This window comes from Globicephala melas, chromosome 2 (genome assembly GCF_963455315.2).
Source record: "Globicephala melas chromosome 2, mGloMel1.2, whole genome shotgun sequence".
NCBI classification, from domain to species: Eukaryota; Metazoa; Chordata; class Mammalia; order Artiodactyla; family Delphinidae; genus Globicephala; species Globicephala melas.
In genome coordinates this window covers 76215645-76230100 of record NC_083315.2, presented here as the reverse complement: position 1 = coordinate 76230100, position 14456 = coordinate 76215645, and the positions used below count along the sequence as shown (strand labels likewise).

General features: G+C 34.4%; 1 protein-coding gene across 5 annotated transcripts in view; it reads left to right on the top strand.

The window, feature by feature from the left end:
* Window positions 1–14456, top strand: part of TCF12 (transcription factor 12) — a 379393-nt gene that overhangs the window by 288794 nt on the left and 76143 nt on the right. For all 5 annotated transcript variants that reach the window (XM_030878793.3, XM_030878803.3, XM_030878791.3 and 2 more), the window contains 2 exons: window positions 7367–7502; window positions 11268–11320. In XM_030878793.3, coding sequence (XP_030734653.1) covers window positions 7367–7502; window positions 11268–11320 — 189 coding nt within the window. The remainder of the gene's footprint in view (window positions 1–7366; window positions 7503–11267; window positions 11321–14456) is intronic.

Below are 14456 nucleotides of genomic sequence, written 5' to 3'. Positions count from 1 at the left end.
AAATGTTAGGCATATATAGTTTAGTCCTTGATTTTTAAAGTCATATTTACCATTAGTTCCACGGGTATTACTTCTTAGATTATCAAGTCCTTGTGGAGAAAACCTTGTCTTAAACTTCTTCTGTGTTTCTTATAGTACTGAACATTTCATTTTAGTTAACAGCATAAAATATCATCTTGTCTTCTTGGAGGAAACAATTTCTCCTACATTTACTTTGCCTAATCATTTTGACCATGATACAGGTAAAATGGGGAAATGGTTATTTCTATGATTAGGACAGCTGAGTGAAGGGCAGCTGAATAAAGAACAACTTCTATATCTTTTTTGGCACTGATATTCACTGGAGGAAAAGAAGACGGTATTTCCTAACCACATCTCCAGGTTTGGCAACAATAAGGAGAAAAGTATATCAACGGTAAAATTGGTAACAAGGAAACTTTTTTCCCTAAAACAAATTTGTTCTTTTTCTTCCTTTATTTCATGCATATGTAGAAAAACCTACCAGTATGTATTCTATAGGTAACTCAGCTTTAGGATTATGGTTCACAAATTCATTTATAGGTCACTTATATTTTTTTAAGTTAATCTTATAAATGGTAATTGGGTTCCTGGACTATTGTGGAAGTTTTATTGTATTGAGGAAAGAGCCTCTTCAACAGAACTAGATTCAAGTTAGGTTCCACTGTTTGCTATTTGTATAACATAAAATCTCTGTACGTAATGCTTAGTAAGGTTGCAGTAAATATTAACTGAGATGGTACATTTGATGGTGTGCTAGTGGATCCTTGATATTTAGTCTGATTTTCTCCAAGTTTTTATTTTGAAAAATTACAAACCCACAGAAAATATACCAGAATAGTACAGTGAGCATCCAGGTACTCTTAATCGAGTTTCATCATTTAACATTTCACCATATTGGTACACACGCATTCTTTCACTCAATATGTGTCTGTAGATGTTTGTATGCTAAATGTGGGTTTATGCACACAAATACACACACTTCTGCTGAATTACTCTGAGAATAAGTTGGCGTTTTTCTGTTTATTCTTGGTCTAGGTTGATACAGTTTAAATCTGTCACACTCTTTGGATTTAGCCTCTAATTGTCAATCCTTTCTCTGGGGGCCTATTCTCTTTTCTATTTCCAATATCCTATCTTACTTTAGCCATTGGGAGTTGCAACTCAACCGTCTTGGATTCAGGGCAGACGAGGTCTGCTTACTTAGGAGAAAGAGTTTGTGCCCAGGAAACAATTTTCATTCTTTGTGATACTTAGAATATGGTAACCTATGGAGGAAAAAAAATGAAATGGAGTTTTTACTTTCTCTAGGGCCTACCACCATGCTACTCACTTTTACTTAAGCTTCATTTACTTCTCCCAGTAATCCTGTGAAATATTAATATAACCAAACAAAACAGATGCATTAATGTTAGATAATTTGCCCAGGATCTTACAGTCAGGTTTTGAACTCAGGGTAGCTAACTCCAAAGCCCATGCTGTTTCCAGGACATCAGAGTTTTTGTACACATTTTATTTACTTTTAGGAATATAAGAAATACATTTGCCTATTCACCTTTTAGATTGTTTTATGCTTCTTTTAGTCTTTATTATGACTATTACTGGACTTCTTTGAAGAAATAACTTACTGGCTACATTTTATTCATCTGAAAGTTTATCTATCTTACAGCTTTAAGCAGACAGACTTCTTAACCATCCTCCAAACTCAGCCCTTTGTTTTGCCATTAAAGCATTACATAAGGGATCAATTAATATTTTCTAAAAAGGGCTACATAGTAAATAATTAAGGCTTTCCAGATCATACATTGTCTGTTGCAACTACTCAACTCTTCCACTGTAGCACAAAAACAGCCATAGCCAATAATATATAAGTAAATTGAGACTGTGTTCCAATAAAAGTATTTTCCAAACAAGCCCAGTTTGACCTGTAGGCCATGGTTTGTTGACCACTAGTATTAATCATCATCTTATATGCTCATTAGAATTTATATGCCAGGGAAATGTTGAAAGGAACACTGTTAAGAGATACATGAATGCCCATCTCCTCTCACATATTTGTTTGTGTGGGTACAGTGACCAGTTTTGTATGTACCTTCTACATGAGAAAACACAGATGAAGTAATAAGTACAGCAGGCACCTCAAAACATGATATCATGAAAGTCAGTTTGCACTGAGCAGGGAACATCCTATTAAAAGATTAATGATGTTTTTAAGGAAAAATTCAAGGTACATGACTCCTGCCCTCAAACATGTGGTAATAATATGTTCCATCTAGCATACTCTAGCCATATTCTAATTGCTATTTGAGGAATGTCAAATGTGCCTAGCACAGGCAAAAAAACAGAAAGAAAGAAACACAAAACAGATGTAACAATGGAAATTTTAGTATAATGTGTGGGAGACTTGATGATTCCTGGGTCACACTATTCTCACACAAATAACATAATCAGGAGATCCACTTCTAATGGTTTGTTATAGAAATAGAAAGGATACATGTGTCACTTACATTTATATTAATTGTTTTCTCATTTTTATCATTTCTCCTAGAGATTATTGTCTTAAGGGGAGCTATTTCTCCTTCATGTCTGTTAGTCAACACCTTTGTTTCCTAATCTGTTGAACCTTGTATCTGTTGGAATTTGTGTGATTAATGCTAAGTAATTACATTGATATTATGCAGTCTTTTCATATACACATCATATTGTCTAGTGATTGAAATCCTCTTCTCACTTTCCTCTTTTGTAAAAGAAGATATCAACTCTAGTCAAAGAATCACTTACCTTTTGAGAAGTCTGAAAAATTTGTCTTCTTAATTATAAACATTTCTGAAAGATGCAATGATCTTTGGGTGATTTAATATACTGATTACTTCATGTGTGCTCCAGCATTGTTGAATAGGCTTTTTTTGAAAATATCAAATATCACATGAAGAGACAGTATAGCAAAACGTATGAAGTGCAGTGAAAGCAGTGATCAGAAGGAAATTTATAGTTGTAAATGTCTACATTGAAAAAGAAGAAAGATCAGTAACCTAACTTTATACCATAAGAACCTAGAAAAAGAAAAGAAAACCAAACCCAATGCTAGCAGAAGGAAGGAAATAATAAAGATTACAGCAGAAATTTTTTAAAATAGAGAAAAGGAAAACAATAGAACCAACAAAATCAAAAGTTGCTTCTCTGAAAAGATAAACAAAATTGGCAAACCTTTAGTTATATTGACTAAGAAAAAAAGTCTAATTACTAAAATCAGAAATGAAAATAGGGAGCATTACTACCAACCTTACAAAAATAAAAGGGATTACAAAAGAATACTGTGAACAGTTGTATGCTAAAAAATCAGACATTGTAGAAGAAATGGACAAATTCCTAGAAACATACACACCACGAAAACTGAAGAAATAGAAAATCTGAACAGAACTAAAACAAGTAGATTGAATCGGTAATAAAAATCCTCCCAAAAAAGAAAAGCACAGGACCAAATGGTTTCACTAATGAATTTTACCGATCATTTAAAGGAGAATTAACACCAGCCCTTCTCAAACACTTCTTAACTCATTCAACGAGGCAAGAATTACCCTGATACAAAACTAGAGATATCACAGGAAAAAGGAAACTACAGACCAATATCCTTTTTGTATATTAATGAAAATTTTTCTACAAAATACGAGCAAGCTACAAATCCACCACCGTGTTAAAAGGATTGCACACCACGACTAACTGGGTTTTATTTTAAGAATGCATGTGTATTAGACATATGAGAATTGATCATTCATTAATTAGAATGAAGGGGGAAAAGTCACTCAGTCATCATCACATTTGATGCAGAAGAAGCATCTGACAAAATTCAACACCCTTTTATGATAAAACACTTCACAATACTAGGAATAGGCAGGAACTTCCTCAATTTGATAAAGGTCATTTGTGAAAAACCCACACCTAATACCATGCCCAGTGGTAAAACATGAAAGCCTTTCCTCCTATGATCAAGAACAGGACAAAAATGTCTACTTTCACCACTTTCATTCAACATTTTACTGTACATTCTAACCAGAGCATTTAGGCAAGAAAAAGAAATAAAAGACATCCAAATTGGAAAGGAATAAGTAAAAGTATCTCTGTTTGTAGATGATATGATCTTTATACATAGGGAATCTATAATAAAATTATTAGAGCTAATAAATGAATTTAGCGAAGTTTCAAGATCAACACACAAAATTTAGTTTTATTTCTTTACGCTGATGAACAAACCAAAAATAAAATTAAGCAACAACTCAACTTACAGTATCATCCAAAAGAATAAAATACCTAGGAATAAATTTAACTACAAGGTGTAAGACTTGTACACTGGAAACTACAAAGCACTGCTGAAAGAAATTAAAGAAGACCTAAGTAAAAGGAAAAATATTCAGTGTTCATCAATTGGAAGACTTATTGTTGTTAGGATGGCAATACTCCCCAAAGCAATCTACAGATTCGATGCAACCCCTATCAAAATTCCAATGGCATCTTTTTTCAGAAATGGAAAAGCTGGTCCTCAAATTTATATGTAACTTCAAGAAATCCCGAATAGCGAAAACAGCATTGAAAAAGAAATGTAAAATTGGAGTACGCATACTTTCCAATTTCAAAACTTAATACAAAGCTACAGTAACCAAAACACTGTGGAACTGGTATAAGGTAGACCTATAGACCCATGTGATAGAAATGAAAGTCCAGATAGAAACCCGAACATGTATGACCAATTCATTTTTAACAAGGGTGCCAAGACCACTGAGTTAGGTAATACTGTTTTCCTCAACAGGTAGTGCTAGAGCAACTGGATATCCACATACAAAAGAATGAAGTTGGACCCCCTACCTTACACTATATACAAAAGTTAATTCAAAGTGCATCAGTGATCTAAGTATAAGAGCTAAAACTATAAACTCTTAGAGGCAAATGTAGGGATAAATCTTCATTACCTTGGATTTGACAGTGGATTCTTAGATATGGCATTAAAGGCACAAGAAACAAAGGGAAAAATAAGTTAGACTTCATCAATATTAAAAACTTGTGAATCAAAGGACATTATCAAGAAATGAAAAGACAACCTACAAAATGGGAGAAAATATTTGCAAATCAGATGTCTGATAAGGGTCTAATATACAGAACAGAACATATAAGAACTCTTAGAATACCACAGCAGAAAGGCAACTCAATTCAAAAATGGGCAAAGGACTTGAATAAACATTTTTCCAAAGAAGATATACAAAGGACCATCAAGCCCAAGAAGAGTTGTTCAGCATCATTAGTCACGAGGGAACTGCAAATCAAAACCACTTCACACCATGAAGATGGCTATAATTTAAAAAACAGAAAGTAACAAGTATTGGTAAGGATGTAGAGAACTTAGAACCGTCATACAATGAAGTGTAAAATTGTGCAGTCACCATGGAAAACAGTTTGGCAGTTTCTCCAAAAGTTAGACAGATTTTGCCACGTGACCCAGCAACTCCATTCTTAAGTGTATAACCAAAAGAATTGAAAAGAGATACTCAACAAATACTTGCACACCAATGTTCATAGCAACACTATTCACAATAGTCCAAAGCTGGAGAAAACCAAAATGTTACATCAATGGATAAATGCATGAACAAATTGTAGTATACCTGTCCAATGGAATATAATTCATTCCTAAAAAGAAACGAAGTACTGATACATGCTGCAACATGATGAACTTCAAAAACATTATGCTAAGTGAAAGAAGCTGGATGCAAAAGATCACATATTAGTTATTCCATTTATATGAAATATTCAAAATAAGTTAAATCCACAGAGACAGAAGCAGATTAGTGGTTGTCAGGGGCTGGAGGAGGGGAGGAATGAAAGTGACTGTTTGAATGGGTATGGAGTTGCCTTTTGGGGTGACGAAATGTTCTGGAACTAGCTGGTGATGGTTGTACAACATTATGAATGTACTAAATGTCACTGATTGGAAATGTTAAAATGGTTAATTTTATGTTAATTCCACCTTAGATTTTTAAGCTGAAACACAAATATTACTTAAAATTATTAAATAGTGTGACAAACTGAAATGAAAGTCTTTCTGGAGGCAGGGACTGGACTATTATGACTAGCAGTATAAAGTTCTACTGATTCTTTCTAACCAGAGCTGAGGTTTATTTCTCAATACCTTTATGATGCTCAGTAGCTGGAATGACAACTACCAACAGTATGGTGATAACAGTAAGGGGTATTATTGACTGGGAGAATAGTGAATATATGAGAGAAATCACAGCTCTTTTCATTTGAGAGCATCTTCTCAAGTATATCTAACATCCTTTCCAATTGAGGTCTTCCTTTTCCCTCAGCTACCAGAAAGCTTGAAAACAAATTCTGCCAAATTAACTTCATTTGCTTTATGACACGGTCAATTCGTTAGTAGGTCAGGGCTGCTGAATCTCTGGATTTCAGTGAAGTGCTTGACACAGTTTCATTCCATCACTGTGACATACATTAGGGCTCTCTCCTCAGCCTTGTCATCCTGGACAAGGATAAAAATGGATGATTATTATGGATCAAATATAACAAGATGAATTTTATCAGAGATAAATGTTAAGTCTTGTACTTGGAACCAAAGAACACAAACTGAACAAAGAAACCATTGGAGGGACATGACTTAAGAGCAACTTATACAGTAAAGAGTAACAGGGTGTGATTAGTCTTAACCTCTCAGTATGAGCTAGCTAGCACAAATGGGTTGTTTAAATGTAGTGTTGAAAACTACTCTGCATTAATAAGGCCACATCTGGGGCATTATTCTCCATTCTCCTTTGCAAGAGACTTTGACAAATGGAAAATCTAGAGGTCTGTATCAGGGATGGTGAGGAGGACATTCAAACCATGTCATGAGACACAGTTGAAGAAAACAGGAATGACTAGTCTTGAAAATATTGGCACTCTTCAAACAATGAGAGCTTTCCAAAAAGGAAAAAAAAAATGGAAAAAGAACAGAATTGACTACCTTTTGTGGTCATGAAAGCATTCAAGCAAAGGCTGAGTGGCCATTTTTCAAAAATGTTCTTGATGATTAAAGAGTGGAACTACATAGTAACTAAAGTATCTTTCAACCCTCAGAGTGTATGGATCTACATAATTACTAGAAAGCAGGCAACATGAGGATGGGGAAAAAGAGAAAATATAGGTTTAAACTAATGGTCTAATAAAATTCAAGTAAGTACTTAGATACTTCCTAAATTCAAGGGTTTGTCGAAGTTACTATAGATAGTTCAGGAGTGATGTCATTTTCAGATCTGGGTTCATAATCAGTGAGAAGATAACTTGTTTTTTTGGCCTTGTTTTATAGTCTAGTCTCCTGAGACAAGATCTAGGGCTTGGAAGCCCAGCACAAATCTCTTCTTCAGGAAAACCTGGGACACCGTACTACTCATTCTCTGCCACAAGTTCCAGGAGAAGACCACTCCATGACTCTGCAGCACTTGGTAAGTGTATCACACAACAAACCCCATTTTACAAATGTTTCTTCCCTGCCCCACTCCCCCTTAGTCTATGCTTCTGGCTGTACTTTTAATTAGGAGAAATTTGGTTTCTTGGGTATCACGATGATATTGGGGCTTATTTACATAAAATAATATATCATATATTTAATAAAAATATTTTTATTTGGTCATCAGTATAAGAGGAACTGAATAGTGAAAAATGGAACTTTAAAAATGGGATTAGTTTTTCCTCTTGTAATAAAAATGTCATGTACTAATATTAACACCTTATTCTTGACTAAAATTGATATAATGCTCAACAGTTTACAAAGTGGTTTTATAGTATACATTCTCATTTCATCCATACAGCAGTCCTAGTAGTCAGTGGATGTAATACTAGCTTTAACATAAAATTGAGGCTCAAAAGAGGACACATTCATATAACTAGAGGTGATTTATGCAGGATACAATTTAAGATTTTCTGACTCCAAGTCCAATGTTCTTTGCATATTAATTGCTTCCACTCCCCACTTTTTAAAAAATTGAGGTAAAATTAGCATAACAATTATCCATATTAAAGTGTACAATCCAGGGACATTTAGTATATTTACAAAACTGTACAGCCATCATCTCTAGCTCCAAAACATCACCTCAAAAGGAAACTCAGTAACTATCAAGCATGCAAATCTCATTTTCTTTAGCTTCCTTCTTTTATGTCTTATACATAGCCTAACCAGGCCAATCTGTTTTGTGTTGCTGCTTACAGCAAGCCTCAGGTATACTCTGACACCCTATCCAGTCAGTGTTTAAATGTGGGAATTTTTGGTTATTCTTACCAAAGAATCCTTTATATAAGAAAATTGAAGTTATAAAGCATGTTTATATTAAGGATAGACCAGCTTCTGAAATAAACATAGTCCACCAAAAGAAAGTATGTCCCAGTTATTTGTTCCACAAATACTTGTTGACACCCCTAATTTGTATGTCTACCTCTGTCAAACCTAAATTTTGGTAAAATATCCCTAGCCTTTGGGTCTAGAATATGCTTGAGGGTGTAAAAGGGCACAGTGATGGATTGTCATACTAGGCATAGAAAGCTCTGGTTAGATATGCCCACCTCTCAGTGTTATGGGTGGTTGAGTATATGTACTGTTAGCTCCGATGATTTAGACCACTGCACTCATTAAGGAAATGGTAAGTTAAAGTATCTTTTCTCCATCTCCACTTTTGTTTCCCACCAAATTAGTTAGTCAGGGTAAGAACATTCTTTTGAGTCTAGATGTGGCGGTGTCACTCTAGAAAAATATCTGTTAGTATGCTATGTGAGCACACACTGTGATAAAAAGCACTAATATAGACCAGTATACTATTACTAAGAGTTCAAGGAGGAAATAAACTATTGGAATATTGAGGGCAGGGAGGGGGAGTGGATTTCATAAATACTCAAGCTTTCCAGAAATTAAAGCTTATATATTCTTCATTTTCATTTTGATTATGATAATGCTAGGTACTATGGATTATTTCTTCTATGCCAGGTACTGTGTATACATACTGCATCTTTACAAAAACTCTATGAGGTTATAATATTAACGTCATGTTGCAAATAAGGAACCAAGACCCTGGAAGCTAAGTAACTTAGCCAAGCCTTGGTATCCAGGGAGGTGCACTCATCTCCTGGGTGAATACCGTTTAGTGGATTATTATTCCATTCTTTGTTGTTATTTCTCAGTCTTAGACACTCTTTCTCGGCATTGCAGTTATCCATAAAATCTCTGAAAGGACTTCAGAGATAATCTACGCCAATCTTAGCATCTTCTCAAGCTATTTAGATGCTTTAGGAAATCAACATTCTGCAAAACAGTATCTAACTTATAATACTCTTGCCACAGTTTTTAATATAAACCTAGTAATAATGGCTAAAATTTATTGTGTCATTTTCTGTTAGGCACTTCCCTGAGCATCTTTCTGTATTATATTTATTTCAATAACTCCAGGAGGTTATTGTAGGTAACTGAAGTTCTAAGAGGTTAAGTAACTTGCCCAGGCTCACACAGCTGCTGTGTGATGGAGCTGAAATTTGAATCCAATCAGCTTACTCTCTTAACTATTACACTTTGAAACCTCCCAAAAGTGAACTCTGTATCCTAAGTTCATGATTTTGAATCCAACATTATTTATATAATTGTAGAGTGGCAGCTAATGATGAGATTAAAAATATAAAAGAAAAATTTCCATTCCCATGGCAGTGAAGAACTGTCCTTATCTAAACAGCAATGTATTCTACTGCTAACTACCCCAAAAGAGAGTGATGGGCTCCAGACTGATAGGAACAGTTCAGTTGACTCTCTTGGTATGTATGGAGTGTGGCTTTTGCTCAAGGGATACTGTACTAGTTGTGAAAAGTTGGGTTTTAGAAAAGCCTCACAAAGAACAAAAATTTTGCCTGTAAGTTTTATAAATATAGAGTGTGCCAGATGTTGTTTATCTTTGGCACTTTTGTTTTAAGGAAATATAGGCTGCCTCTTGGGGTAGGGAATAGATGCTAATGAGTGTTTTTTTCCTCTTTTTATTGTATAAAATTTTCCATGTGCTACTTACAAAGTTGCTTTTTTAGCTTTGCAGCCTCCTGGGATATTCACTATAAAGATTCCCAGCCCCAATTTAAATGGGTTTCATTCTTTCTTAAACAACTGCATGTTTTATTGTCATATCATTTATGACCCAGGAAAATACCATTTTTACAGTTCTAATTTTTACAGTTTTCAAAAACATTGTAATTAACATCAGCCTTCTTATGCATTCTCTCTTCTTAATAGTGAACCCCTCTGAAAAATCCTGAATTTGATCCATTATTTGTGTACAATTGGAAAGGTGCAATTAACACCATTTTTTACAATAAATAAGATGAACAAGTATTAAATTTTACAGATAAGTAAAAGTAAAATACCAAGTAAGGTCGTTAGGCATATGAAAATATTCATATTCTCCATTATATTAATAAATAATTTGTGTCTTAGAAAGAAATATACTTTAGTTATTTCTTGGAAATAAATATAAATATCCAAGGATAAAATTGTATAATAATTAGTGCTGAAGTTGCAGTTTTAACCACACATTGTTAAAGTAAATGTTCTTATAGAATACTTACAGGATGATATCATACATGACAATGCCTGTATCTAATAGTTTATGTAGCATATCTCAGATATTATTATAACCTTAATTTTTCAGTTATTAAATTTTATTTCAAATTTTTAACATAATACCTTGTAGCATTAGCTTTTAGTCTATTTAATATGCTTTTAAACCTAATTCTCAATGTGATATGAACACTAAATTTGTGTCTCTCTTAAGGAGTCATATTATTAAACTGACCTGTTGTACCAAATGCCCCTCTGCAAATGAGCTGAGATAAATGATGTAAAGTGCCTAATATGGAACCTTGCACATAATAGGTGCTTAAGAAATATTATTCCCTTTTCTCACACATGCTTATTGGTTTGTTATTTTCTTTCTTGTTTTACTTTGCTGTCATCTTCCCAAACTTATGGGATATGTATTTCAGAATATATCACTTCATTAGGCGTACCTGTTTTGCACTGGAACCAGTTAGAAAGAATGAGACCCCCTATCCCTGTATTCCCTTACTTACTTCTAAATGCTGGAAGACAAGAAAGGTACTAGGAGGAAAAATTCTTTCCTGCTCATTTGAAGTCTGAAACTTTTCTAATATAAATGCTGATGAAATATACTGTTTCCCACGTGCAGATCCTTTGCAAGCAAAGAAAGTCAGAAAGGTGCCTCCTGGCTTGCCTTCTTCTGTAAGTACCCATTTTTTTTGACTTTGTGGTAAACAAACTGATATCACGTATTCAGTATCTGCTGGCTGTAAGGATACATTTGGTTGGTATCAGTAGGCACACTTCACATAGTAACTGTTCTCTACTTAACGGAATCACTGAGTTAAATCCAAATTCAGTGTTAAGTTTTTAAGATTTCTCTTCAGTGATTTGTAGCTTACTCATACGCTTTTACTCCATGGCCCTGTCATTTGAATTCCCCTCTTGGGAAGAGGACTAGGCTGGTAGCTGTCAAAGAAGATCTCCTGTACAGGTCTTTTGATGTTTAATTAGTCATTATGTTGCTGAACAGGAGGACAGACAGAGATTAATAGCTGAGAATCTTAGAAATTTACATTTGTAATAATCCCAATGGAGCTAAAGACATTAAGATTCGGAGGACATGTTCGGCTCAGCTTGCCTCAGTAGGACTGAGGTTATTAATATGCATAAATCACCAAGTCAGATGTTCATTGTGAAGCCCTTGTGGATTTTAAAGCCTTCATTAAGCCTTTCCTAACTTCAGCCTAGCATCAGGAAAGCTTTCAAGCAGCTAGTTTGTTGATCCCTCTTTGCTCAAAAATGTATCCTTTGAGAATAAAGAGCTTTCATGAAGGAGGTTGGAAAGGTTTGGTGAACAACCGTTAATGGCCATGATAATCAAATGCTGTAGGGGTGTTTGTGCTATTAAGTATACTTTATTCTGTTAAAGAGTAAAGTATTTGTAAATGAACCTATATCATAAATCCACCTACAATTTAAAAATCCCTGGTGTGAGGAGGGAAGATTTTTTTTCCTCTCCCTTTTCTTAGAACAAATGGGGAGTGGGGCTTTTGGATTGAGGCCCCATGCCTTGTAGGGTACATCTCTTTGTTGTGTAAATGGATGTTGGCCTTTTATTTGGCAGTACTTAACACATGGGCGCAGGTGCTGCTGGATGAGTCACAGCTCATCGAAGTATACACTGAATGGAATATCTGGCTTGGCAAGTAGTAATCTAGAAGGAGCAGCATGGGTCTTGAGCTTTTTATTTTTTATTAAGGCTGAAGTAGAGATACCATCTTTTTGGTTGTTTGCCTTCCTTCTTTCCTATGTTCTTCCCCCTCCTTCTCTTCCATGTGATACATGAAAACTCAAATTTGAAATCCTCTTTGAAACTCACTTCCAGATGGATCTGAGTTTTATGCAGCCTAGGGCAGCTGTGCTCTGAACCTGCAGCTTACCTGGAAGGTTGGATTGCAGCTGCAGGCATTCTTAAAAGCTTTTGCTTGCATAAGCACTTGGACCCACTAGAGGCTGAATAGCTGCTTGATAAACAAAATGAACACAATGCCTCAAATCATTATTCCCAAAGACAGGATTTTTTTTTCAGCGACAGCTAAAAATAGTTGGGCAATTTACATTTTAACAGTTGTGTGCTGTGCAGGGGTAGGTGGTTCAACAGCATAACATGATTTCTGCTAGATTAACGGAAGTCATATTTAAAACTGACAGAACAGCTAAAACATGTAACTGCGATTTTTTTGGTAATTTGTTACTATAATTCTATGAGAGTAATAGAAGTTAAATTACATATTAATATTTAGTATAACTGCACAGGTTTTAAAAAATACCAGATTAGTAAATGAAAAATTCATCTCATTTCTTTGCCTGACATTAATTTTAAGAAACAGTATATTTTTGTTGTTTCATAGTTCTTTCATTTTTAAAACAAAAGGGCAAAATGGACAGAACAACCTGGAAAAAGAATAAACACTGGAGGTCACCAGTGTTCCTTGCAATCCTAATCAAAACAGCATTCTCTACCTGGAGGTAATTCTCTGTATTGTCTCAGGTGTTAAGGATGAGCCAAGGAGAGGGGGAAAGCCAGTGAATTCTCATGAAACTGATTTCTTTGAGAACCATTAGAAAATTTCACAAGTCAAGCCTACTTATATATTGTATTACTAGCTTCTTTACTTGGGATTTATTAGATATTTGTATAGAAAATATTAGAAATTATTATTTTCAATTCTGTACTTAACATCAGCAGCAAACATGATCATACTGCTTTGAAACCATGCTGAAAATAGTATTTAAATGTATTGAATGTTATTAAGGATATATAAATGATAAATGCATTTTAATTAGAAGCATATTTTAGATTAAATGCTATGTTGAAATCTCAGGTTTTTAAAAGAGAGTTTTTTTAAACTTTAAAAACTGGTACTTTGATAAATGATACCAAAATAATAAACTGAGAACACTTATCGTTACACTACTTACCTTTTCAGTGTCTAAAACAAATGGAATTTAAAGTAAAGGTTTTCTATTTGGATGCTTTTACTGAAATATATGTAATTCATAGGGCTTTATCAATGTGAATTATTTTTTAAAAATGGGTATAAAAATGAAAATGGACTATGTATATTTTATTTCATGATCATTTGAATATACTTCCCAAACTAGAAACTTGACCGTAACATCTCAGATTTCACAGTTTTCTGCTTGTGCAGTCAACCTTTAGTCATCTGTAAAATACATGTTACCTTTACTAAAAAAAGAGTGAAAGAGCTAGGTTGGTATCATACTGCTCACACCACTACAGAGAACAACAGGCAGTGTTACTTAACATGCAAAGCCATGATAATCTACATAATTTGACCATAGACCATTGGTTAGAGGCCCTTTCTTTTTCTAATCCATGATATGTATTTAGGTATCATAATTACAAACCTCAGCTCCCCTATTCCTCACTGCAGAACAACTGAATGGTAACTTCTGTCTGGATGAAGGTCCGATAACGGTGTATTGACATTCTTAAAGCAGTATGGTCACTAAGGTTAAGAAAATGGTCTGTTCAAATCTGCTGGCTTAGTTATTGATTGATTGTATGACCCTGGACTTGTCAGTTAGCCTTAGGAAGTTTGAACTGGGAAATCTAAAGTTCCTTTCAGGTCTAAAATGTTACATTCTTAGGGTTTTAAAATTAATATGCTCTATACATAACCAAAAGGTGTAATGGGCATAGTTTTCTTCCTACCGATGAAAAAATGGTGTTCTTTAAGCACATTACATTTTCCACTTGTTTCTCTAGACAGGTTGAAATATTGAACAAAGTGAACTTCTGTAGCAGCAA